Genomic DNA, 24572 nt, shown 5'->3' on the forward strand with positions numbered 1-24572 from the left:
GCCAGATTTGGCCCAAGGGTCGTAGCTTGCCTACCCCGTTTTAAAGGATCTTGTGGTGGGGAACAAACTCCTTAGGAGTTTGATACCTTGTCAGCACCACAGTAACTTGCAGTGTTATCCACAGGTTTTGTTAAGACATGCCTGCTTTTAAAAATCTGTAACATGAAGGACACTGTCGAGTCATCATTCTCTAATATTCTGGTCAAGAACATTTCCTGACTTGACAAGGCTGACCCATCCCAGCTTCTCCTGGGCCTGTGACCCTGTATTCCTCTATCCTTTTCTTTACGGCTTCTGGAACGGTTTCCTCTCCCTCCCTTTCTTTCCTTTAGTCCTTCCCCTTCCTTCACTTACTTAGGAGGTAGCCTTCTCTTCTTCCTTCTTTGCCCTCTGTTCCGGCTTTTACCATCTGCTGTGCAGAGATTAGTACTTGGTGCTGGAGGTGGGGATGGAGGGTGCACAAAAGAAATGTCCTTGAGGAGCTGGTAAATTAATTGGCAAGCCTAAGGAAAATATTCAAGAGAGAACCTGAGAATATGAGCAGGTTAATAGGTAATCAAAGATAAACCCGGCATGCTTTCTTCGTCACGCATCTTCCCCTGTCTTCCAAACAAGGCTGGCTGTCACAGCCTCCGTGCAAGCAGCCTTCTCCATGCCCTGTGCTCAGCAGAGGCAGCGGGTGGCCTCCGCAGAGAGCCTGTGACAGAGTCTGTGCCCCCTGCCCCCCACCCTCGCAGTCCTTTCTCCTGCTGCCCCAGGGTCCTCCCTCCCTCCCTCACTAGGCCTTGCAGCAGGCTTCCCCTGCCACTGCCCTGCTCAGTGGGTCCCCGCTGGCTTGTTGTTATCTGTCGCAGGACCACCTTCAGCACTGCTTATTCCAAGCTGTGCAGTGCTCTAATGAGAATTGTCGGGAGCCAGTCCTTCGCAAAGATCTGAAAGAGCATTTGAGCGCAGACTGTCCGTTTCGAGAGGAAAAATGCCTTTATTGCAAAGAGGATGTGGTAGTCATCAATCTACAGGTAAAAAAAAAAAAAAGAATCATCTTTATGGGACTAAATTCTGCCTGAGTGGTCACAGTGAATCAGATGGGATACCAGAAGCACTTTTCTGGATTTATTTTTATGCAGAAAGAGGTCTAAAGAATAACTTTATCTGAGGGTTCTATAAAAAGCTAAAAACCTTCTTGGTAGGACTCTATTCATGTATCATTGGCAAAAATGTTGTTTGAGCACCTGCTGAGTGTGAGTGGTCCAGGAGTGACACTAGGCGCTGGGTCCCAAGGAGGTGACCACACTGTCTGTCCTCAGGATGCTCTGACCTAATTGGAGAGGCAGGATGCCGGCATAAGACGAGAGCATGGGGTACCCTTTACATGTGCCAAAGGAGCCAAGCCGGTGACTCCCATAGTCTGTCCTCTGTCAGCCCCATGTCCTCTGACCTTCTTTAAAAGAATTGGAAAATTGAACTGAATTGAATTCATTTATACCAAGAAAGCAGCCATCTAGAACCCTTTTTGGAACTAGGCCATACCTTCCTACAGATGGTAAGCCACATAGCATAGATACCCAAAGGGACATATGTATACACACTCTGAGGCCATACAGGGAGCCTTTGGAAGCAAGGCTGGCTTTATTTCAGCACACTTTTTCTGTTTCAGAATCATGAGGAAAACTTGTGTCCTGAGTACCCAGTATCTTGTCCCAACAAGTGTTTGCAGATTATTCCAAGAACTGAGGTAACTGTAAATAATTCTCTTAGTAGATTTTATGTAAGATAAAGTTTCAGTAATCATTGTGGTGTGTGTTTGATAAAATCCCATAAGCAGGGGCCCAAGGCTTAAATTATCCTCATGATAACCGTGGTTCTGTCTTCCCTCCCCTTCTCCCTGAGAATTCTTCTCTGTTTTCATCTTAGCTCTCCTTCCCCCAGACTTCAGCATGGTGTTTCCTCCCTTCTTCCCAAGCCACCCTTGGCTCCCTGCTTGCTGCAGTTACACCAGGTAGCCGGAGAGTCGGGGATGCATTTCTCTAGCATGAGGCTGTCTGTTTTGTAGGTGGATGAACACCTTGCTGTGTGTCCTGAAGCTGAACAAGACTGTCCTTTCAAGCACTATGGCTGTACTGTAAAGGTATGGAATAATTGTTTCTGTCTACCTTCTACTGTATAATTCATTGTTGAGTTCATTTTATTCGATTCCATTCAAGATGCAGAAGGGCATTCACTTCTGAGAAACTTTAAGACTGGCAGTTGTAACTAGTGGTTACCAGTAGGGTGAGGCAAGATGGTGGTAGGGAATTAACAGGTACAAACTACTATGTATAAAATAAATAAGCTACAAGTATATATAATACAACACAGGGAATATAGCCAATATTTTATAATAACTATAAATGGAATAGAAAAAAAAAAAGACTTGTATACAATACGTAATACATAATACTAATACTTGTATTGTATTAGTCAGGGTTCTCCAGAGAAACAGAACAAATAATATATATATACATAAAATTTATAATACCTAATACCAACTTTTTTGAGGTTTGATTATATCTATGAAAATAAAATGTGACCCTCACATTGACCTTGCAATCCTACTGCTAGAAATTTATTTCACAGATATCCTTTCATAAGTATGCAATGATTACACACATATACAAACACACATGCACACAAAGATATTTACAATACTCCTCCCTTGTCCATGGGGGTAGATTCCAAGATCCTCCACGGATGCCTGAAACCATGGTTAGCACCAAACCCTGTATATACTATGTTTTTCTTTCCTATACATAATACCTATGATAAAGTTCAATTTACAAATTAGGCACAGTAAGAGCATATCTGAATTGCCAGCATCATTTGGGGCCGTTATCGAGTAAATAACGGTTACTTGACGACAGCACTGCGATACTGCAACAGTTTATCTGATAACCAAGATGGCTAAGTGACTAATGGGTGGGTAGTATGTACGGCTTGGATACCTGGACTATGGGATGACTCACCTCTGGGGCAGGACGGAGCAGGAAGGCACAAGATTTCACTACGCTACTCAGAACAGTTCACAATTTAAAGTATGAATTGTTTATTTCCGAAATTTTGTATTTAATATTTTTGGACCATGGTTGACCATGGGTAACTGAAACCACAGAAATTGAAATGGTGGCTAAATGGGGACTACTGTATTTAGCCAAAAAAAAAAAAAAAAAAAAAAATCCAAAAACCCACAAAAAATGAAAAACAACCTATAAGTCCATCTCTGAAGTACTGAGTATATAATTTTATATATATATATATATATATATATATATATTCATATTTTGGAATACTATGCATCTGATAAAAAGAATGAGGTATATATTTTAAAAATTACATACAATATGATCTCACTGTGTATATATCTTCACTGACTCTGGTAGTGAGACTAGGGAATTGGGTGTGGAGACAGAGAGAAGGGGGCTTTTATTTTTATTCTACATCTTGCTATATTGTTTGAGATAAGCATATATTTCCCTTATTTTAAAAAACTCTTATGAGAAAGCTTTTTTAAAAAATCAGCTAAGAGTCCATAAATGTGTCACATAGCAAACCAGTGATTATCTTGGCTGCAGAAAGGATAGGGTTTACTTTCCTTGTGCACAAAATACAGAATTGCTTTCCGGCTCTAAAAGGAATCTCCTTTTTTAAAAAATTTTATTTAAAATATTTATTTATTTACTTATTTATTGACTGCTTTGGGTCTTCGTTTCTGCACGCGGGCTTTCTCTAGTTGCGGCGAGCGGGGGCTACTCTTCGTTGCATTGCGCAGGCTTCTCATTGCGGTGGCTTCTCTTGTTGCGGAGCACAGGCTCTAGGCGTGCGGGCTTCAGTAGTTGTGGCTCACGGGCCTAGTTGCTCCGCGGCATGTGGGATCTTCCTGGACCAGGGATCGAACCCGTGTCCCCTGCATTGGCAGGCGGATTCTTAACCATTGCGCCACCAGGGAAGTCCCTAAAAGGAATCTTCTTTACAGTTAGGCCCAAACTTCCATTTGGATTGTATTCTAGGACTTACCTTAGTACTGGAGCTGGGGATGGCTGGGGGAGTTTTTCTCTGGAGGAGGGGCCAACCCTAAACTCAAGGGAAATTGATGATGAATGTTTGCTTAGAGTCTATGGGCCACCCATACCATTTGCTTTTACTAGTAATGCAGGCAGTCTGCAATGGAATTTTTTTTTAAATTTTATTTATTTATTTATGGCTGTGTTGGGTGCAATGGAATTTTAATGATAAGGGAAGAAGTTTGCATTTCTTCTTGCAAACATATAATTTGACTTTGAAGGCAACAAATTTGCATGGGCTGAAATTACAATTAGGTTGCGTACCTTCTGCCCGATAGCAGGACAGTGATAGAAGGTGGTAGAGAAGTGTGCTTGGTAGGAGGGAGAACTAACGGAGGCTTAAAACTGATCTGGGAGATAACCCACCAAGGAGGTAAGCTTTATATGGGAATAGTTGAGAGGTGGTAATAACTACACTTAACCCTCAGTCATATACTCCCAGGGCAAGGAAGGAAATCAGTGCTGAGAATTTTGATAGTGGCCTGACTCTCTGTAAGTGTCTCATGGGTACTGTAGAATCCTAAAGCTGGAAAAGGGACCTGGGACGGGTCATTCTCCCTGCAACCCACTTTGAGACAAGTAAGCAAAGTTGTTAAAGTTCTGCTTTAGCAGACTATCCCACCACCACCCTCATTTTGGGAGCCTTTCAACAACCTGACTTATTTTTCTCTTCATATTAAAGGATAAACGAGGAAACCTGCAGGAGCATGAACATTCAGCCTTACGGGACCACATGCTTCTGGTTTTAGAAAAGAACTTCCAATTAGAAGAACAGGTAAATATTCAAGGGTTCAAGTATAAAGGGAGGCAACAGAATCGCTGGGATTTGTACTTGTTGGTATTTTTATATTCCCCTCTGATTCAGTATAAGTCAACTGGAGGTACATGTTTTTCTACTAAGTGGCCAGACAGACTCACAGGCTTGCAGCACATTAAACTGGAAAGTGCCTTTGAGATCTTTGGGTTCAGCCCCCTCAACCAACAGATGAAGTAACTAAGCTCAAAAGAAATTTTGATGTGTTTGTGATATTAAGGGGCAGAATTCAATCTCAAACCCACGTCCCTGATTCTCAGTCCAGTGCTCCCCGTGTTACACCACACTGCCTCTCTGCAGCCTATCCACACACCTTGTGGTTATTACCTGGCACCTAGTAGGAACCTAGTAGATATCTGGCATTTTTAAATGAAATCAGTATGACCTTGAAACAATATTTGACTATCCGTTCTAGGCACCGTGGGTTTTATATATTTTGTAATAAGTCTTAACTTATTAACTTTGCAACCTACTCATACGTGCATATTTATTTCACTGCAATCAATGCATACGTACATATTTATTTCACTGGGTTGTGATTATCAAGTGAAATTATGTGTGCAAATGCCAGCCGTAGTCCCTGGAATATTCATAGTGGACCTCAATAAATGCTGATTCTATTGAGTAATTATTCTAAAAGTTCATTATTTTGTTAGGGCATCTCAGAGAATCAGACTTTTCAAGCCCAGGTAGGGAAGAAAACCATCCAGCTGCAGAGAGGGAGCTGAATTTTACGGCTGCAGATTATTTTATGGTGTCTGATTCCATATTAAAGCAGGTGTGTGCGTTTCAGGGTCAGATCGTGGAGAAAATTAGAAAGACTGATTAAACTGTAACTTTGGTGGAAGGCATGCTGCCTAGGAGCCATTCCCAAGTTCTTTCTGTCAGAGTTGCCTCATTCATCTATCCACTGATCCAACAAACACGTGCCATATGTCAGGTACAATGCTAGTTGCTAGGGACACTGAGTCGAGGAAGACACAGCACGTACCCTTGAAGAGCTCACAAAAATGTAAACAGATAAGATGCTGTGCCTTGTGGGACATGCAATGGGGGTGCCCTGTGTTGGGGTACAGAGGCTGCAGCAGTTTGCTCTGTGGGAGTTGCAGAAGGCTTTTCAAGGTAACACAGCCGAGCTGCATCATCTTGAAGGAAGAGAAGGTCCATCAGTTAAAATGTTGTGGAAAGAGGATATTCCAGAAGGGGAAAGTTTATGCCAAGACAGAGAGGCATGAGAGAGGTTCATGGTCCAAGGAAATGGGGTTTGGGGGTAGAGAGACATCCAGGTGTGAGACAGGGAAAGGCTGAAGACTGGTGTGTTGGGTCCAGACTGCACTGGCCTTCCATGTAAGCTAAGAAGTTTCAAATACTTTACATTCAGTGATTTTTTTAATTTATTCATATTCTGCTCTATTTCAGAAAGGATTTAAGGGCCAAAGTTTGAACTAATGTTTGCCAGTAATAAGGATCTAAAAGATGTTTTTAAATAGGAAGATACTTGGCCAGCTAATTGTTTGGTTTTAAAAATAAGACAGCTGGTGGTAGCATGGAAGATGGATAGAAGGAGAGAAGAGAATGAGGACAGAGGGACCAGGCAGAAAGATGCTGCAGTAAACTAGACAGTATGGCAGTAGAGCCTGGCGATTGATGAGTGAGGGTCCTGGAGCCAGAAAGCCCTGGGTTCGAGACCTGGCTCCGCACATAGGAGTTCAGGCAAGCTACTTAACCTCTGTCTTCCACAATTTTCTCATTTGTAAGATGGGGTCGTCGTGAGGGTCAAATTATATATGTGCGCTCTTAGCACGGTGCCTGGCTCACAATAAGCAGTTCAGTATTAGGGGAAGTGATACTGGAGGTGGTAGTGGGTGGTGGCGATGCCGAAGGTGAAGGCTTGACCAAGGCTGTGTCAGCGGGGATGGAGGGAGGGCATTGAGAGACTTCGGCAGGTTGGAGTCACATGCTGTAGTTAAGGCAGGGAACTTGGTAATGTTATTAACTGACATGGGCACTACACACAGGAGCAGGTTAGACGTGAGGGGGGCGGGGCAAGAGGAGACACTGAGTTTGCTTTTGGTCAAGGATGTCTGGTGCACACGTGGGAGTCAGCTCTTGGGGTATAAGTAGAAGGTCTGGGGGCCAGAGATCAGATGGTTATTGCAGCCACTTGTGCATTCATTTATAAAACATGTGTCAAATGCCCTCTGTGTGCCAGGCGCTGTGCTGGGCTTTGGGGATCGGGAAATAAGTGATATGTAGCCTCAGCAATTTAGTGGAGAAAAACATGACCAAATTAACCCAAAAAAAAGCAATGAGTCATGAAGGTAAGTTATACTTCTAGAGTATGGTCAGAACGTCATGGAACTTAAGAGGTAGCCTAGGTAGGTGGTACTAGTGTGGAAGTATTTCTGGGAGGATATGCCCTTGAGTGAGGCTTAAAAAGTGATCGCTTCTAGGTGAAGGAGGAAGTGACTGAGAGCAGGGCCTGAAATAGAAGGTGTATAGTGTGCGAATGGGCATGAGGCTGAAAAGGTGGCCAGGGGCAGATTGTGTAGGGCCCTGTATAGCCTGTAAAAGAAGGCCACTAGAGATGGTTAAATAGGAGGGGTGACCAGCCCAGATTTGTCACATTATTCTTCTGGTCACAATATGGAGTATGATTTGGAGGAAAACAAGGCTAAAGACAGGGGGAGCATTCATTCATTCATTCATCTATTTAACAAATATTTATCAAGCACCTACTGGTGCCAGGCACCAGCCCAGTTGTTGAGGTTCCAGTGGACTGTGGGACTCATGCCAGTCCAGCTCCCATAGAGCTTCTTTTCAGGTATGTGTTTGTTAGGGACAGTGTATGATCTGTTAGGAAGCTATCGTAGAAGCCCAGGTGAGAAATAACGCAGGCTGAAACAAGACGAGATGCAATGAGAAATGGATGTAAGAGTTGTTTTGTGTGTCAGGAGTTAAAGTTGGCAGGTATTGCTGATTAAGTGGGTGTAGGGATAAGAGAAGAGTTGTCGAGGATCACGCGAAGGTTTTTGGTTATTTCCCTCAAATTGATTATAAATTCTGAGAGGTGGTGTGTTTTGCCTACCACTTGCTAGCGGTATGCTGGGCAGGTTACTTAAATGCTCTGCCTCTATTTCCTTATCTGTAAAGTGAGACTGATAGTCATACCCAACTCATAGGGTTCTTTGAGAATTAAAACAGCTAATGAATATGAGGGTTTGACAGACTCAGCAAACTGCAGCTATTACTATTGATACTGTGCATACAGCATCTAATGTGGTATGGCGGTCAGGACTCTGCGGTTGTTTAATAAGTGCATACTGAATGAAAGAGGAGAACCAGTTCAGCAAATTTAGTCAAGTGGTGTCACTAGCATTAGATGAGCCATCAAAGTGGGTTACATATAGAAAAGGCTGATGAGAAATCTATGGATCTTTCTTTTCTTTTTTTTTTTGGAAGCACCTGCGAACATTTCTTAGAATTATATAGTAATCTACCTGTAAATATTTTCTATAAATATATGTGTGTATATTTTTCCTAGAAATACTTAACCTGCAATATTTTCCTAGAACTATATTTAAATTTTAACTTGTGTGCATGTAGTTCAATGACCTCATTCATATTCCTGTTATTAGATTTCTGACTTATATAAGAGCCTAGAACAAAAAGAAAGTAAAATCCAGCAGCTAGCAGAAACCGTAAAGAAATTCGAAAAGGAGTTCAAGCAGTTTGCGCAGTTGTTTGGCAAAAATGGAACTTTCCTTTCAAATATACAGGTGAGAAATGGCCTTTCTATTCATAATCAAGACTTAGCCTTCAACTAGCTGTGAGGGTTTTTCTTTTAATTTTTAAATGGAAATAATTTCAAATGTGCAAGAGTAAGATAGTGCAAAGAACACCTGTATATTCTGCACCGAGATTCACTCATTGTCAGTATTTTGTCCCATTTGCTTCATTCATCCCCCCTCCTCCTCCTCCTCCTTGTCCCAAACTCCCCCACCCTGTCCCTGTCACCTCCCCGCCCCCCGTGGGTATTCTTTCTGAACCCTTTGAGAGTAAGTTGTCTATCTTATGGCCCTTTACCCCTACATACTTCAGTATGTGTTTCCTAAGAATAAAGGTCCTCTTTTACATAACACAGTACACTTAGCAATGTTAGTACATGTTTACACTGGTACAGTGCTTTTATATAATTTATGGCAATTAGTGTTGTAATCAGTGTTGGGCTGATATTAGTCACTTGATTTCAGATTCCTTGAGAGCATCTGTAGTCCTGCATTTTGTAGTCAACAAAGTGAAACTATTAATTCCCTTGGGAAGAAAATGCTTTAAACATCACTAAAATATAGCAAAAATTACTGTGTAAATTATGAATGTTAAATAACCATAAACAAATTCCTAAAGAATAATGACATTATTGTGTTTATAAAATTTACAGTGGAAAATATTTCAAGATGTGATATGGGCAATCTTTTTGAAATCTGGATTATCCCAGAAAATGTAGGCCATATAATTTCCATATTTGTCAGCATACCATATGGATGTGTGTGTGTAGAAAAAAGGAAATCCATCATATGTTATTATTTCAATTCTGACCTTTTTCTAACACAAAAACCAGTCAAGAGTGAAGGCACTGAGGGTAAGAGTGGAGGAGAAATATAGTTATAGTTTTATTTAGTCCCTTCCATCTAAAGAGAGCAACCAAATGTTCAGGCTTTAGCTCAGGCACTTCTGTACCACCTGTAGTGCTCAGGCCAGAACAGGTGGGCCTTCTTCCAGCGCATTCTCTGCCTTCTAGCAGCATAGGAGTGAATCAGAAGAATAGCATCTAAGAGAAGGAAGTGATAAGGCAAGGAGAGAACAGAAATATAAAGATAGGCTAGAGAACCAAGAGGAGAGACACCAAGGGAGGAGTAAAACTCAGATGAAGAATAGTTCAAAGATTTGAAACAGGAGCAGAGACGCTGTGGAGGGGGAGGAAGGTATTAGGTGACTCATCTCTCTGAGATCCTCATTGAATTTTCTCTTCTGGACTGTGCATTTTTCATTTCATTAATTGATTAATTAATGGTGAAATGTTTGAGTTGAAAAATATAACCTTAACGAATTACTCAAATTTTTCTGACATGATGATCCACTTTGTACTGAAAGGTTCTTGCCAGTCACATTGACAAGTCCGCTTGGCTAGAAGTTCAGGTGCGTCAGTTATTACAAATGGCTAACCAGCAACAAAGTAAATTTGATCTGAGGCCTTTGGTGGAAGCGATTGATACAGTGAAACAGAAAATCACCCTGCTAGAAACCCATGATCAAAGATTAGGTATGTCTAATGTTTTATACTTATCTGTTGGTGATGCGTTATTTCTACATGCGTTCATGAAACAAGCAGACCTGGCCGACGGAGAGTCACAGCTGTCCAGGATCAACAATGGCTGAATCTGGTATTTGTGAAACAGAACAGCATGAGATTCTGGCCACTCAGGCAAAAATGATGAAGGGCCATGAGCAGGAGCTGGAACAAGCAAGGGGTGGAAATGGGCCAGGAAATTCCAAGAACAGGGAGTGATGGTTTTTTAAGGAGAGTAGACAAAAATGAGAAGGGGAAAGATGTGGTGGGAACATTGTTTTAAGTATAGAAAAGGAGACAGGTTTGGCTGTTTAAAAGCATTCCAGTTAGAAAGCAGCGGGGCTTACCATGCAGACGCCCGCTACCTCAGTACAGAGTGCATCTTCTCAACACTTTGGTGAGCCTCAGATCAAGGGGACGCATTTGGGTTTTCTTGGTGCCAATCTCACCAAGACACGAGAATCACGGAGTTGATATTATTAATAGGAATTGTCCATTGGTGGACATTGAATTCAGTTCATCTTTGGGATGTCAGAATTTTCTTGGTTCTCTTCGGATAACAAAATTCCTCTTTGGGCATATTCTAAAGACAACTTTAAGGCCTTCAGAGTCTTTCTTTCTTTGCAGTTGTTTTGGAAGGGGAGACTAACAAACATGATGCCCACATTAATATTCATAAAGCACAGCTGAATAAAAACGAAGAGCGATTTAAGTTGCTAGAAAGTGCCTGCTATAACGGAAAGCTCATCTGGAAGGTGACAGACTACAAGCTGAAGAAGAAGGAGGCGCTGGACGGACACACAGTATCCATCTTCAGCCAGCCCTTCTACACCAGCCGCTGTGGCTACAGGCTCTGCGCTAGAGCGTACCTGAATGGGGACGGGTCCGGGAAGGGGACGCACCTGTCGTTGTACTTCGTGGTGATGCGAGGGGAGTTTGACTCACTGCTGCAGTGGCCATTCAGGCAGAGGGTGACCCTGATGCTTTTGGACCAAAGTGGCAAAAAGAACCACATTATGGAGACCTTCAAGGCTGACCCCAATAGCAGCAGCTTTAAAAGACCCGATGGGGAGATGAACATTGCCTCTGGCTGTCCACGCTTCGTGGCTCATTCCACTTTGGAGAATGCCAAGAACACCTACATTAAAGATGACACCCTGTTCTTGAAAGTGGCTGTGGATTTAACTGACCTGGAGGATCTCTAATCACTGCTTTTGGGGTGATAAAAGGACTCCTTGAATCCAGAACCTTTGGTTAATGTAGTGACTGAATGTAGGCTCGACACACACTTGTGTTTGGCTCTTTGCCCTTAAAGTTTGAAGTCATTTTGAGATTTCTCAAGTGCTGTCTTCTTTTTACATTTTTTTCTGTCCCAGTTTGAAACTGACAATACTTAGAATATCTTCTCATTATTTATATTTTTATATCTCTTGAAAGATGTTAATTTTCTTAAAGGTAAGGTCTGGGGCATACCTCTTTTACTGGTGCTTAGTGTGGGGTCTCAGGGTGGGCCCTCTATAATATTAAATGTCATTGAGGACACAGAGGTAGAATTTCCAGTTGAAAATGCTTTGGTATTTTATATTTGACCTTCTGATTCTAGACCTGACTGTAAGCCTGCAAAAACTATCTTTCAGGGTAGGCTATTCCAGTTACGTAGATGGGTAATGTACTTCAATCTGCCCAGTTTGGACCAGACTTTTTCTGGTTATATACTGTATTTGTGGAAATTACTACACCTTTAATATTTTCATGAAGTTTACTAGTAGTCAGCAAGCACAGTTTTGCAAGGATGCATAAGAAGTGGTGAATAGAGTAAGCATTTTCATTCTCCCTGTTGAAGTAAAGCAGAAAGCACGGCATAGTTTATATATAAGGAGATACAGCCATCCAGCTAAAGTTCAGATTTTATTAGGTTCAAGCACGTGAAAAAACCGTTTTCAAACAAAATGATCAAATATTATCAGTTTCGTAAGATTCAACTTAATAAATAATATATATGTACATGTATACAAATAGTTTAAAGGTATTTTGGTAAGAATAGTAAATTAATATGAGGATGGGCAGAATTTAGTATATGATGGAGAAAATGTCAAAAATGGATAAGAGGAATTTAAAACCTAGGGAGAACACCATTACAATTTCTTATGGGTGTTAGTACTCCCATCTGAAATTGATAGCTAAAAGCAGTATCTCCTTTTTGAGAGGAATTTTGAATTCATAAATTGATATGAAAATGGGTACTTATGTAAACTTGTGATGTTTCCTGTCGAAGTCCTGAGTACTTTGTGAAGAACAGAAATGATCGTGTTCTTCTACATCTATCTGTATGGATCTGAGAGTGTAAATACGAGTCTACCTGAGTCCTTCTGACTCTTGATAAGCCTGAGCTTAACAAGAAACTACCCAGTTTTCCTGAGCCCTAACTCTTGTTATGCCACCGAGCATGGCCGACACTCAGCTGGCTCCCTTGAGCGTGCAAGGGCAAGCTGCTCACTCAGGTGATGACCACACACCTTAAAACTCTTGATCAGTTGACCTCACAGAAGCACATGATTTATACCAGTGGCTTCTGGAATAACTGGAACTTTCTTCATCTCTCCTGTGAAATTTCCAAGATACCAAAGACTCATACTGCACAAATCTTCCCAAAGGGTTAAATTCAAAGACCTAAGTTCACAATAGAAATCTGCTAAAGAACTACCCTGAATCTGCTGGTGAACTGGGGTACAGCTGATGGTCAGCACATTCCCTCAGACAAACTCAGAAAGTGTTTCTCTAGACCTCACAGCTAGACGCAGGTGGCGCTGTGTGCTTGTTTTCAATGTTTCTCATCAAGTCCAAAGTCATCGTTGTGTTCCTGAGGAACAGATCACACTGTTGTAACTAGTTTTAAGTTTTTGATGTGAAACACATTTTAAGTGAATTTATCAAAATACAGATTTTGTGTTTTAACCAACTTCTCTACATGAAAAATGTAAGTCACGGCATGGTTTGCTTATGAGTTCAGAGTCCCTTCATCATTGAAACAGTGAACACAGAACAAGGTATTCTAAAATAAAAAGCACTTCTTTCTCACAAAATAAGAGTTGTGAATTTTGTTTTAAGGAAGTCGAGCCATGGAAACTTACTGTTCCTTTTTCATGATCTGAACAGTTATTTTTATTCTGTATCTGTAAGATTTAAATTTTTATTTCCATTTTGGTCTGATTTCAGTTCCTGATGAAAAGAAAACAATACACTAGGCATAAAAGGGGAGTCAACAACCTTGAGAAAGGTATGTGCAGGATTCAGATAGGGTGGGGAGGTGGGGTAAATACTAATGCACCTTAACAGATCTGAATTCTAACCTCTGGTCTCCAGATGTGATGATTTCAGAGAAACAAGAAATAGTCACAGGGTCAATTCCCAGTGCCAGTCTCGAGTGCACACAAATGGGACACAGAGCCACGAACCCTTTGTGAGGACCCTTGGACAATCAGTCCACACTGCAACTACCTCTTTTCTCTTGAAAGTGGTTGCAGACATCAGTCTTAATCTTACATAAGAATTCTGGGCTGGAGATAAAGCTTTGATGGATGCACAGTTGAGGACCCAGGTGGTGAAATCCCCTGGGAACACCACACTTTAGGGAGGAGGAAGAGGAATCTGCAAAGCATTTGGAGAAGAGGTCAGAGGTTAGAGAAGTACCAAGGGAGGTGGGAAGGGAACTGAATGTCAGCAGGGCCAAATGCCACCCTGAGAATAGCAGTCGCTCCCAGGGCACCACCCCCAGCACTCTTGAACTCATTATCTCCCCCATGCTGCTCCCTCCTCGGTCTGTATCTTTGACCCTGGCCTTTGCCTTAATCTGCAGACTCCTATGTCCAAGTACCTGCTGAACATCTAAGCATGGAAGTCCCACAGGCACTTTCAAGTACACTTCACCAAAACTGAACTGGAGATCTTCCCAGTCTCCCCACCACTGCCAACCTGTGACTCCTCCCATTTATACTACCTCAGTTAGTGACATCAGCATCCAAGCCAGAGTCTGGACACTATGAATCCCCCCTCACTTTCCCCATCCAGTCACCCACCCAGTATGCCAACTGGACCGCCAAATAATTTCTTAAAACTATTCCTACTACTCTTATCCCTACTGCCTACTACTGCCCTATTTGCTGGCCTACAGTTTTTGCTTCACAACTATTCTCCCTATTTTCTTCTTTTGCCTCTTTCAGATCCAACCTCACACTGATACCCAGTAATGTCTAAAATGAAAATCTGAGGCTGACTCTCCACCTCACCCCACCCACTGTGGCTCCATCACCCACAGGACAAAGCCCAGCCTCCTTGGCGTGGTGGGCGAGGCCCTGCATGCCTGCTTCTGCCTCTCCAGCCTCACCTCCTGACAATCCTACTTGGCTTTTAGCAATAGCATTCTAAGCCATTCTGACATTAGTGCTTGTGGTACATTTTTACCTAGAATGCTCTTCTCTACCCTCACCTCCTCCTTTGCCTGGTGAATTGTTGCCCTTTAAGATTCTGCTTTGGCCTCACCTCCTCCAGGATGCCTTCTCAAACTAGCCCCTGCACTCAACCCCTACCCTCCACTAGGCCAAGAGCCCCTGCTCGGGGCTGTATACTTGCTTGTCTATAACTCAGTTCCTGCACTGTCCTTTTTTCCAGAAAACAAATGTTAGTTGACTATATTTTTGCCAGATTTTACGTTAGGTACAAATAGAACAGATACTGTCCTTGTCCTCATAAAACATAATCTGGCGGTCACTACAGCAGTGAACCAAAATGCTCACGTGCACATGTTCCCAGCTGCCTCTGATAGACTTTGCCTCCTAACTTCTTTCTCTTGAGAAACATGTATGTCTCAGACCATTCTGAATGTTTGTGATGCAAAGTAGAAGAATAGGCTAAAAACATTTGAAGGGAGAGCCCTAAGGGCAAAATTTATGAAGACAAGGTAAACCAATCCACATAAGGATTGGGGAGAATTAAAGAAGAGAGAAAAGAAAGAACAGTTCCTATGGGAACTGTTGGCAATTGTGACCTGGAGCCTGTCTGATGCTTTTATTCTTCCAAGAGACCCATGTTAAAGACTAAAATACATGTTTATATTATTTTTGGCTGTTTGAGTTACACTTGCTTGAATACAACTCCACGTGGACATTAGACTCTGGCTCCAGGATTACAAATAAGTATATAACGATATAAGTTGTGATAAATGCCTTGAAGAAAATGACAGACTACAGTGAAAGAGTAATGGTGCCGGGTGGGGAGAACATGTACATACTTTGGGTTGGTGGGGAAGTCTTTATGCTGAGGTCACATGATATTCGGTGCTCATGTGACATGTTTCCTGGATGCCTGGCACTTTTGAACACCCTTATAAAATGTGAGCCATTTCCTGTGAGGAAACTTGCCTCCTTGACCTCCTTTGCAGCACAGGAATGTGGCCCAGGCCCCACCAATCAGGCACAGTCATGCAAAACTTCAACTTGAAAGATGAAGTTGGAAAGATTCAACTTTTTGCTGGAAGAAGATTTGCAAGATGAAGAAGGAAATGTGCCAGACTCTGACTTCCCAGTGGTGAGTAGACCAGAGGCAGAGCTCCTGGAACCCAGTCCTTATTTCCGTAGGTTGTGTTTATAGAAGTTGTGGGTTTGGTGTCAAGTGGCCGTAGCGGTGGATTTTCACTAGTGCCTCTAGTGTGTTTGGGTATCGTACCTGGCTGTGCTGTACCTGCATCTGGCCTCTGGTCTTCCTGGAGCTTCTGTGGGCGACACTATATTAATAAAGCCCCTGTAGCAGCTAGAGTGCATTGTGTTGTTTGTAACTAAGCGTGACTAAATCAAGCTGAGACCTGAAAGATGAGTGGGCCGTGGGAGGAGCAGGTGGGATGAGAATTCGGGGCAGAGGGCACTGAGGAATAAAAGAATTGGTTTAAGGAACTGAGGATAGGCCAGTGTGGTGGGAGTCCATTAGAAGAGGGGATGGCGGCACTTGATAAGGTTAGAAGAGGAGGCAGGACCCAGAATCTAGTGCTGAAGTCATGCTGAGGAGTTTGTGATTTATGTGAAGTGCAATGAAAGTTGACCTGATGTGGGCAGGGGATTGCATGACCTGACTGACGTGTTCTAAAAAACTGCTCTATGTAGTGCATAGATAAGAAGGGGACAAGAGAGGATATGGGGAGAGTATTAAGTTTACACCATCCTGCAGTTGTTCACAGGTCTGTGTCCTTACTAGATCACAAACTCCTCGAAGCCAAAAACCATGTCTAATTCAAAAGATGCTCAGTGTATTAAACTGAATTGTATATGAACACTAATGCACTGAATCTTTGTAACAAATCTGCTAGGCAGGTGTGATGCTCATTTCACAGATGGAAAAAAACTGGTGATTGGAGAGAGCTATGTGTTATGAGGTAGGCACTGTCCTAAGAATTCTACACACCCAATATATATTAACACGTGAGGGCTTCCCTGGTGGCGCAGTGGTTAAGAATCCGCCTGCCAATGCAGGGGACACAGGTTCGAGCCCTGGTCCAGGAAGATCCCACATGCCGCAGAGCAACTAAGCACGCGTGCCACAACTACTGAGCCCACGTGCCACAACTACTGAAGCCTGCGCACCTAGAGCCCATGCTCCGCAACAAGAGAAGCCACCATAATAAGAAGACCATGCATCGCAACGAAGAGTAGCCCACACTCGCCACAACTAGAGAAAGCCCACATGCAGCAACGACGACCCAATGCAGCCAAAAATAAAAATTAATTAATTTACAAACAAACAAACATGCGAATCCTTGCAGCAATTTTATGGGGTATATGCTATTTTATCCATGTTTACAGAGAGGCAACGGACACAGAGAGGTTATGTAATAAGCTCTAGGTTACGCAGCTAATAAGTGGTAAAGCCAGGATCTGAATCCAGGCAGGCTGGCTTCAGAGGCTCCACTCTTACTATGCAAGACTGCCTCATATGGATACTGATTAACTCTACATGCTTCTATAAAAATATAATTTAAATGAGTTACTATGTAATAAGAGTAACCACTGGAATAAAGACCGAATGTATAACTTCCAAACCACTAGAGAAAAAAAATTGGAAAAAGAAACTTTATCAAACCAAAGACAGAAAAGAGAAGACAACAACAGGAAGCATGATACATAGAAAAAACAAGTTAGAATTAAACCCAAACCCAAATTTAAACACAAATAAGAATGAGTGAAATTTTACTATTAAAAGAGGAAATATCTCAAATATGGGGGACACACGTATATGCTTTTAAATAGTCATCTAAAACAAAGCAGAGCTAACAACTCCTTTACTAGGTATATATTCAGAGACACTCTTGCACAAGTGTACCAGAAAACACATAAAAGAGAGTTTACCGCCAGCACTGTCTACAACAGCAAAAAACTTGGCGGGGGGAACCCCAAACAAACAAGGCACAGCATGGATGTGGAGCAATGGAAACTCTCCCACATTGCTGGTGAAAGGGTAAATTGGTACCAGCTCCACAGAACAATTTGGCAATATCAAATAAAGCTGAATTGTGCAAACCCTTCCACCTTGCAATTCCATTTCCAGACAAATAACCGAAAATTCTTGCCATGTGCCCAATAAGATGTGTACAAGAATTAACTCGTACCATAATGGCAAAAATCAGGAATCATTAAATTGCTAGCAAAAGGAGAATGGATAAATTGCTTTATAGTCATACAATGGAATACTATTCAACACTTAAGATGAAAAAACTAGAACTACATGAATCAACATGGATAACTTTCACAAATATAATTTTGGTGACAAAACAAAGTTACACAATGGTATCATTTATGTTAGGTTTAAAAAACACATGAGACAATACTATATGTTACTTACATAGCTATATATAGCTTTCATGGGAATGACAGATACCACATCCAGGGAAGGAGTTACCTTTGGGGAAGAAGAAAGGGAGAATGAGATTGCAGAAGGGTTCACAGGGGGCTCTAACTGAGTAGGTAATACTAAAATCTGAAGCAAATATGGGAAAAATGCTAAAATGCAGTAGTTAGGTGGCTGGTATATAAGTGTTCATTATATTACTCCCTGTAACTGTATACATGTTTGTAATATTTCATATTAAACATTTTAAAGAAAATAAGCTTTCAACTCAAGATTCTACAGAAAGAACAGAATAAACCAAAGAAATAAGAAGAACTTAATGAAGGCATACATTAATGAAAGAGAAAAAACTTCTATGATAGAGGTTATCAATAAAATCAAAAATTGGTTCAATAAATCTGATGAAGAAAAAAAAGACTCCAATAAAATATGTAGGAATGAATTAAGAACAATATGAGATCAAAAAAATGTTAATAATACCATGGACAATTTTATACTAAATTTGAAAATGTAGATGTAACGGATACTTTTCCAGGAAAAAAAAATTTATCCCTTAAAAGGCACCACTTCCAGATGGCTTTAAAGATGAGTTCTTCAAAACGTAAGTAACAAATCATTCACATGCTATGTCTATTCCAGGTCATATAAAAAGTTAACCTGACTGATTCATTTTGAGACCTAGCAGAAACTGATATCAAAACTAGACAACTAAAGAAAACCATAAGCCAATCTCACTTACGAATATAGAAACAAAAATCCTAAATTAAATACACAGCAAATTGCATCCAGCAATGTAATGGAAGAACACATACTAGGATTGTAAGGATGGCTCAACATTAGAAAATCTATTACTGTAGTTTTATTGTTGTAGAGTAATGGAGAAAAGCTATATGATCATCTCTAAAACTAATACTGAAAGTATTTGGTAATTCTCAATACCCATTTCTGATTTTAAGAAACAAACAACTTGACAATCTAGGAAAAGAACGAAGTGCCTTAATTTTTTAAAGAGGTATCTACCACAAACCTTTAGAAAACATTATGAGCAAAACGTAGGATGCAATCCAAATAATTTCTGGAAAAAATTAAGTACCCTTGAGGCTACTATACAGCGCTGTACTGGATTCCAGGAAAAAGCCCAAATTGTTATTTACACATAAATGCTCACCTACAAAATCCAAGAGAATTATTAAGAATACAGAGGTTCAGCGAGGTGACCACATAGATCAATATACCAAAAAACCAAATTATCCTGGGGTATAATAATAGTCCACTAGGAAGAGCAAACAAACTAGAACAGCAGCCAAACCGCTAGGGAAAAACCTAAAAGGAAATGTTGCAAAACACCAAGAAAACTGCAAGCCTTCATCTGAATAACAAGGGAACATTTGAATTCACGGAGAAATAACCACCTTGCTCAATAGTAAGTCTCCATATTGCACAAGTATCAAATCTGGGCAAATTAGTCTACCGAAAACTTTGCCATTTGGCGACATCTATTACAGAATTTGAAATGGAATCTCAAACAAGTTGCGGGAAAACGGTGCCATTTGGTGACAATCTGTTACAGAATCTGGCCCTGGTTTGAGGTTCGTGATGTGTGTGGAAGCACTCTGCGAAGAGTCAAACCGTGACTGGAAACCACCCGTCTACCCGCAACCCCCGCGGAAAGCCGCGCGGCCGGAAGAACCACGTCGGCTCCGCCCACCTCCTGTGTCGCGGCCAGGGCGTTTCCGGTCGGCTGACGCGTCCGCGCCCCGAGGCCCCGCAGGTCCCACCTGGAGCAACAGGGCGGGGATGGGCGTCAGGCTCCGCCGCACTGGCCGACCTGGTTCCTCAGCACCTGCGGGCCGGGGCTGCTGAGCCCGCCCAAAAAGGTCGTTTCCCTCGCAGTTTCCAGTAAGTGACGGTCCCAGTCGGAGCTGCGGCTAGAAAAAGGCCGCGCCGGCATTTTCTTCCCCTCCTCCCCTAACCCCCCCTATGAAGCCCCTCCCTGGCGTCCGGATGACTCCAGTTCTGTGCGCTACCACTCCCAGCGCCTGAGGTTTCCCCAGAAGATGTGTCCTTTCTCATGAGCGCTTCGTTGATCTTAAACGGGCGCCGACCTCTCACCTGTACAGTGGAGGGTGTGTTCTTGGTCTGACATTCGTCTCAGCCCTTCCTCGTCCTGCCATAGTGACGGCCCCGCAGTTACACACCATGGTAATGCTCCCACCATCACTTCTTCCCCACCTGCCTCGGGGATATACACTTACTTTCTGCTTCAGAATCTTTCATCTTCTAACGAAAATCGGTTACCAAGAACCAGCCCTCTCAGCGCCGCCCCCCTCTTCCCCTCTAAAAACCCTTTTCTCATTAAATAATTGCAGCAGTTAAGGAAAGAATGCGTTAAGAGTAGGACCCTGACGTAAATGACACGCATTCTTTTATTTAATCATGGCGACAATCCTTAAGTAGATACAAATGAGGGAACTGAGGCACAGAAAAGTTAATTTGCTGGAGGTGACGTAGTTTGCGTGGGATGGAGTTGAAATTTGAATCCATTTTGTAGCTCGCTCCAAAGCTGGTGCAGTCACCCCTTCATCCTTCCCCAATCCTTTGCATCCCCCTTCTTGTTGCTTCTCTTGAGGAATTTTTTTTCTGAATGCTGTCTAAACCAGTGGTCCCCAACCTTTTTGGCACCAGGGACCGGTTTCGTGGAAGACAGTGTTTCCAAGGACGGGGGTGGGGTGGGGGATGGTTTCCGGATGATTTAAGCGCATTACATTTACTGTGCACTTTATTTCTATTATTATTACATTGTAATATATAATGAAATAATTATACAACTCACCATAATGCAGAATCAGTGGGAGCCCTGAGCTTGTTTTCCTGCAACTAGAGGTCCCATCTGGGGGTGATGGGACGGCCTCAGCTCCACCTCAGCTCGTCAGGCATTAGATTCTCATAAAGAGCGTGCAACCTAGATTCCTCGCGTGTGCAGTTCACAGTAGGGTTCGCGCTCCTATGAGAATCTAATGCCCTGCTGATCTGACAGGAGGCGGAGCTCAGGCGGTACTGCGAGCGATGGGGAGCGGCTGTAAATACAGATTAAGCTTCTTTGCCCTCCGTTGCTCACTTCCTGCTGTGCGGCCTGGTTCCTAACAGGCCACGGACCAGTACTGGTTTGGGGACCCCTGGTCTAGAAGATCCCTATTTATGGAAATTTGACCTCTGAGAACTTTTTCAGAGCTTCTTCTCACTCAGACCCTTGAGTGTTCCATTTTATCAGGCATCTAAGCTCTGAGCTTAGTAATATTTTGCATCCCCAGTGTGTGCTTATGCCTCCTTACTTAAAAATGTACTCTTAACCCAGTATGTACTCATTAATCAGCCTTTCTCCCCTGCCTCAGTATGACTGTCATTATCATGACCACTGTCCTCAGCAAACATTTGAGCAGCTAGTTTTTGTAAGATAATAAAGATAATTGCAGTTTCAAAGAACTCTGAGGTTTAGTTCCTGACCTCAAAAAGACATATGACATTTATTCATAAAAAGTGCAAGAAAATAGCAGATAAACACTAAGTCACTTGCACAGAAAACAAATTCTACAGAAGTAACTTTGGACAAAAGAGTTTAAGTGCTAGACTTGTTTCCTCATCTGTAAAATGTTATGGTTAGGGGAGATTATTAAAAGTGTGTGAATCTAAATTCAGAGAAATGATTGTTCACTTTGTACTGAAGTGGGAACTGTTGGAGAGGCTATATAGTGTGTTCTTGGTACATTATAGTAGAGACGGGGATTAGTTTGAAGATTTCTCTTAGCACTCTGAACATCTGATAATGGCTGTTGACCTTGCTCTGGAAATAAATTTCAAATTTATACATCGTTTTATACGCAATTTTTAGGAGATTCATGACCCACCTCTTCCCTCCAAAGCCTACGTGTTAATAAACCCTGATTTAGGGAGATAAAATGAACTGCAGTTCAAAAGGCAAGGCTAAGCCAGCTGTGGAGGGCGTTTATCTTATAGGCAGTGTGGAACCATTGGAGGTTTAAGAAGATAAGTCTGGCAGCAGTATGAAGGATGAATTAAAGTGGAGAGAGGCAGTAAGACTAGTTAGGTGGCAGGTAGGATAATGTAGGTAATTCAGAGGTATTTAAGGACAGTGCCAAGCAGTAAGGGAATGGGGGAAATTGCAAGAAATATAGGCAAAGACAAACCAAGAGGAGTTGGTATCTGACTGGATATGGAATTGGGTAAAGACAGGAAAGAGTAAATGATAACAAGGTTTGAAGTCTGTACAGCTGCAGATACATCCTTTCTCTACTTCGTCTTCAGTTTTTTATTATACTAGGTCATTCCTATAACATACATGCTCTAAGAGGAGATATCACTACTGATGATGGACACCAAAAGCATAATAAGGGAATTCTACGCACAACACTATACTCATAAATTCAACAACTCAGAAGAAATGGACCACTATCAAAACTACCAAAACTCACTCAAGAAGAAATAGGCTGAATAGCTTTATAACTATTAAAGAAACTGAATTGGTATTTAAAAACCTTAAAAAAAAAAAAAAAAAGGAAGCTCCAGATCCATATAGTTTCACTGGCGAGTTTTACCAAACATTTAAGAACAAAATAATAGCCATTTTACACAAGCATTTCCAGAAGATAGAAGAGGAAGGAAAACTTCCCCACTCATTTTATGAAGCCAGCATAACCTGATACCAAAACCAGATAAAAACAGCACGAAAAGAAAACCAAATCAATATCCCTCATGAGCAAAGATGCAAAAATCTTCAAAAAAAAGAAAATTAACAAATTGAATTCAGCTGCATGTAAAAAGAAAAATACTTTTGACTGAGCGTCATTTATCCCAGGAGTTCAAGGCTTGCTCAACATTTGAAATCAATTAGTGTAATCCACCATATTAACAGACTAAACAAGAAAAACTACTTGATCCTATTAATAGATGCAAGACAAAACAAAACAAAAAACCAACTGACAAAATTCAGCACCATGAACCTGACAATTTCACCTGTATTCCTTAAGAAAAAAAAAAACCACATTTTTTTCAGTTCAACCAAGTTGAGAAAAAATCATACTTTGAGCCCCAGGGTCTCATCCAGATAGAGGTCATTGGTTCTTTAATAGCTATAGAAATGTCCTCCATCTGTGACCAGAGGACCAGCTGGTGTGACTTGCTTCATAAGAGGACTCAGTGAGTGGAGCTTCTGACTAGCCGAGCTTTGCCTGGCCTGATTTGGACTTCGTGAGCAAGCAGTCTTGCTTGCTCCCCATCAGAGAAACTACATTGCTGAAATGGCAGAGAGATGGTGATGAGTGAGGATGGACAGTATCATTTGATGTGGTCTTGGTAGTCTCTCCAAGAGATGGCACTCACTATCTATGCTTTTCTATCTTAAAAAATTTTGCACTTTTACAGACAGCAAACAAATGGAATGTGTACATTAAATTTCAGAAAGGATGTAGCTGTCTTCATATCAATGTTGAATACAAAACAAAACAAAACAACTCAGTGAACTAGGAGTAACAGGGAATCTGATAAAAGGCATCTACAAAACCTAGAGCTAACATCATACTAAATGGTAAAAGACTGAATGTCTCCTACCCCCAAGATTAGGAACCACACAAGGATTATGTTTTCACTACTCCTATTTCATATTTCACTAGAAGTCCTAGCAATTGCAGTAAGGAAGAAAAAGAAATAAAAGTCATTTTGATTGGAAAGGAAGGAATAAAATTATCCCTATTTTCAGGTGACATAATTGTCTAGTAAATCTCAAGAAATCTATAAAACTTTTAGTGCTAATAAGTGAATTTAGGAGGTTGCAGGATAAAAGGTTAACATACAAAAATAAATCATATTTCTACACTAGCAGCGAACAACTGTAAACTGACCTGCTCCCCTCCCCCATAAGTGTAATACTTAGGTACTGTCTAAACCTAACAAAACATGTGCAGGATCTATGTGCTGAAAACTATAAAATACTGTTGAAAGAAATCAAAGAACATTCATACTGTGTTCATGGATTAAAAGAATCAGTATAATTAAGATGTCAATTCTCCTTAAATTGATATATGCATTTAATGCAATTGCAGTTAAAAAACCCAGCAGAATTTTTGTAGATATAGTTGATTCTAAAGTTATAAGGAGGGGACTTCCCCGGTGGTGCAGTGGTTAAGGATCCGCCTGCCAATGCAGGGAACACCGGCTCAATCCCTGGTCCGGGAAAATCCCACATGCTGCAGAGCAGCTAAGCCTGTGTGCCACAACTACTGAAGCCCGAGCACCTGAAGCCCGTGCTCCGCAACAAGAGAAGCCACTGCAATGAGAAGCCCGTGCACCACAACGCAGAGTAGACCCCGTTCTCTGCAACTAGAGAAAAGCCCACACACAGCAACGA

The 24572-nt window shown here is 41.7% G+C and overlaps 2 protein-coding genes and 1 long non-coding RNA gene across 13 annotated transcripts in view; 2 read left to right on the plus strand and 1 right to left on the minus strand.

The window, feature by feature from the left end:
• Window positions 1–13347, plus strand: part of TRAF5 (TNF receptor associated factor 5) — a 47297-nt gene extending 33950 nt beyond the window's left edge. For all 5 annotated transcript variants that reach the window (XM_082400127.1, XM_082400128.1, XM_082400129.1 and 2 more), the window contains 7 exons: window positions 855–1019; window positions 1658–1735; window positions 2054–2128; window positions 4780–4872; window positions 8550–8690; window positions 10066–10234; window positions 10889–13347. In XM_082400127.1, the coding sequence (XP_082256253.1) occupies window positions 855–1019; window positions 1658–1735; window positions 2054–2128; window positions 4780–4872; window positions 8550–8690; window positions 10066–10234; window positions 10889–11466 (1299 nt within the window). In that variant the 3' untranslated portion in view covers window positions 11467–13347. The remainder of the gene's footprint in view (window positions 1–854; window positions 1020–1657; window positions 1736–2053; window positions 2129–4779; window positions 4873–8549; window positions 8691–10065; window positions 10235–10888) is intronic.
• On the minus strand, window positions 10241–24442 carry LOC309632951. The gene is made up of 3 exons (XR_014247168.1): window positions 20985–24442; window positions 18146–18202; window positions 10241–10352 (listed from the first exon to the last, which is right to left on the minus strand). It is a non-coding gene; the product is annotated as an uncharacterized lncRNA (long non-coding RNA).
• Window positions 19864–24572, plus strand: part of LOC309632836 (uncharacterized protein) — a 58784-nt gene continuing 54075 nt past the window's right edge. For 5 of the 7 annotated variants that reach the window (XR_014247082.1, XR_014247083.1, XR_014247084.1 and 2 more), the window contains exon 1: window positions 19864–20050. The gene's annotated coding sequence lies outside the window, so the exon portion shown is untranslated. Of the gene's footprint in view, window positions 20051–20070; window positions 20354–24572 lie in introns of those variants that run through there. The other 2 variants (XM_082400765.1, XM_082400768.1) reach the window with 2 other exon arrangements.

Source organism: Balaenoptera borealis (genome assembly GCF_965194805.1).
Source record: "Balaenoptera borealis genome assembly, chromosome: 1".
NCBI lineage: Eukaryota > Metazoa > Chordata > Mammalia > Artiodactyla > Balaenopteridae > Balaenoptera > Balaenoptera borealis.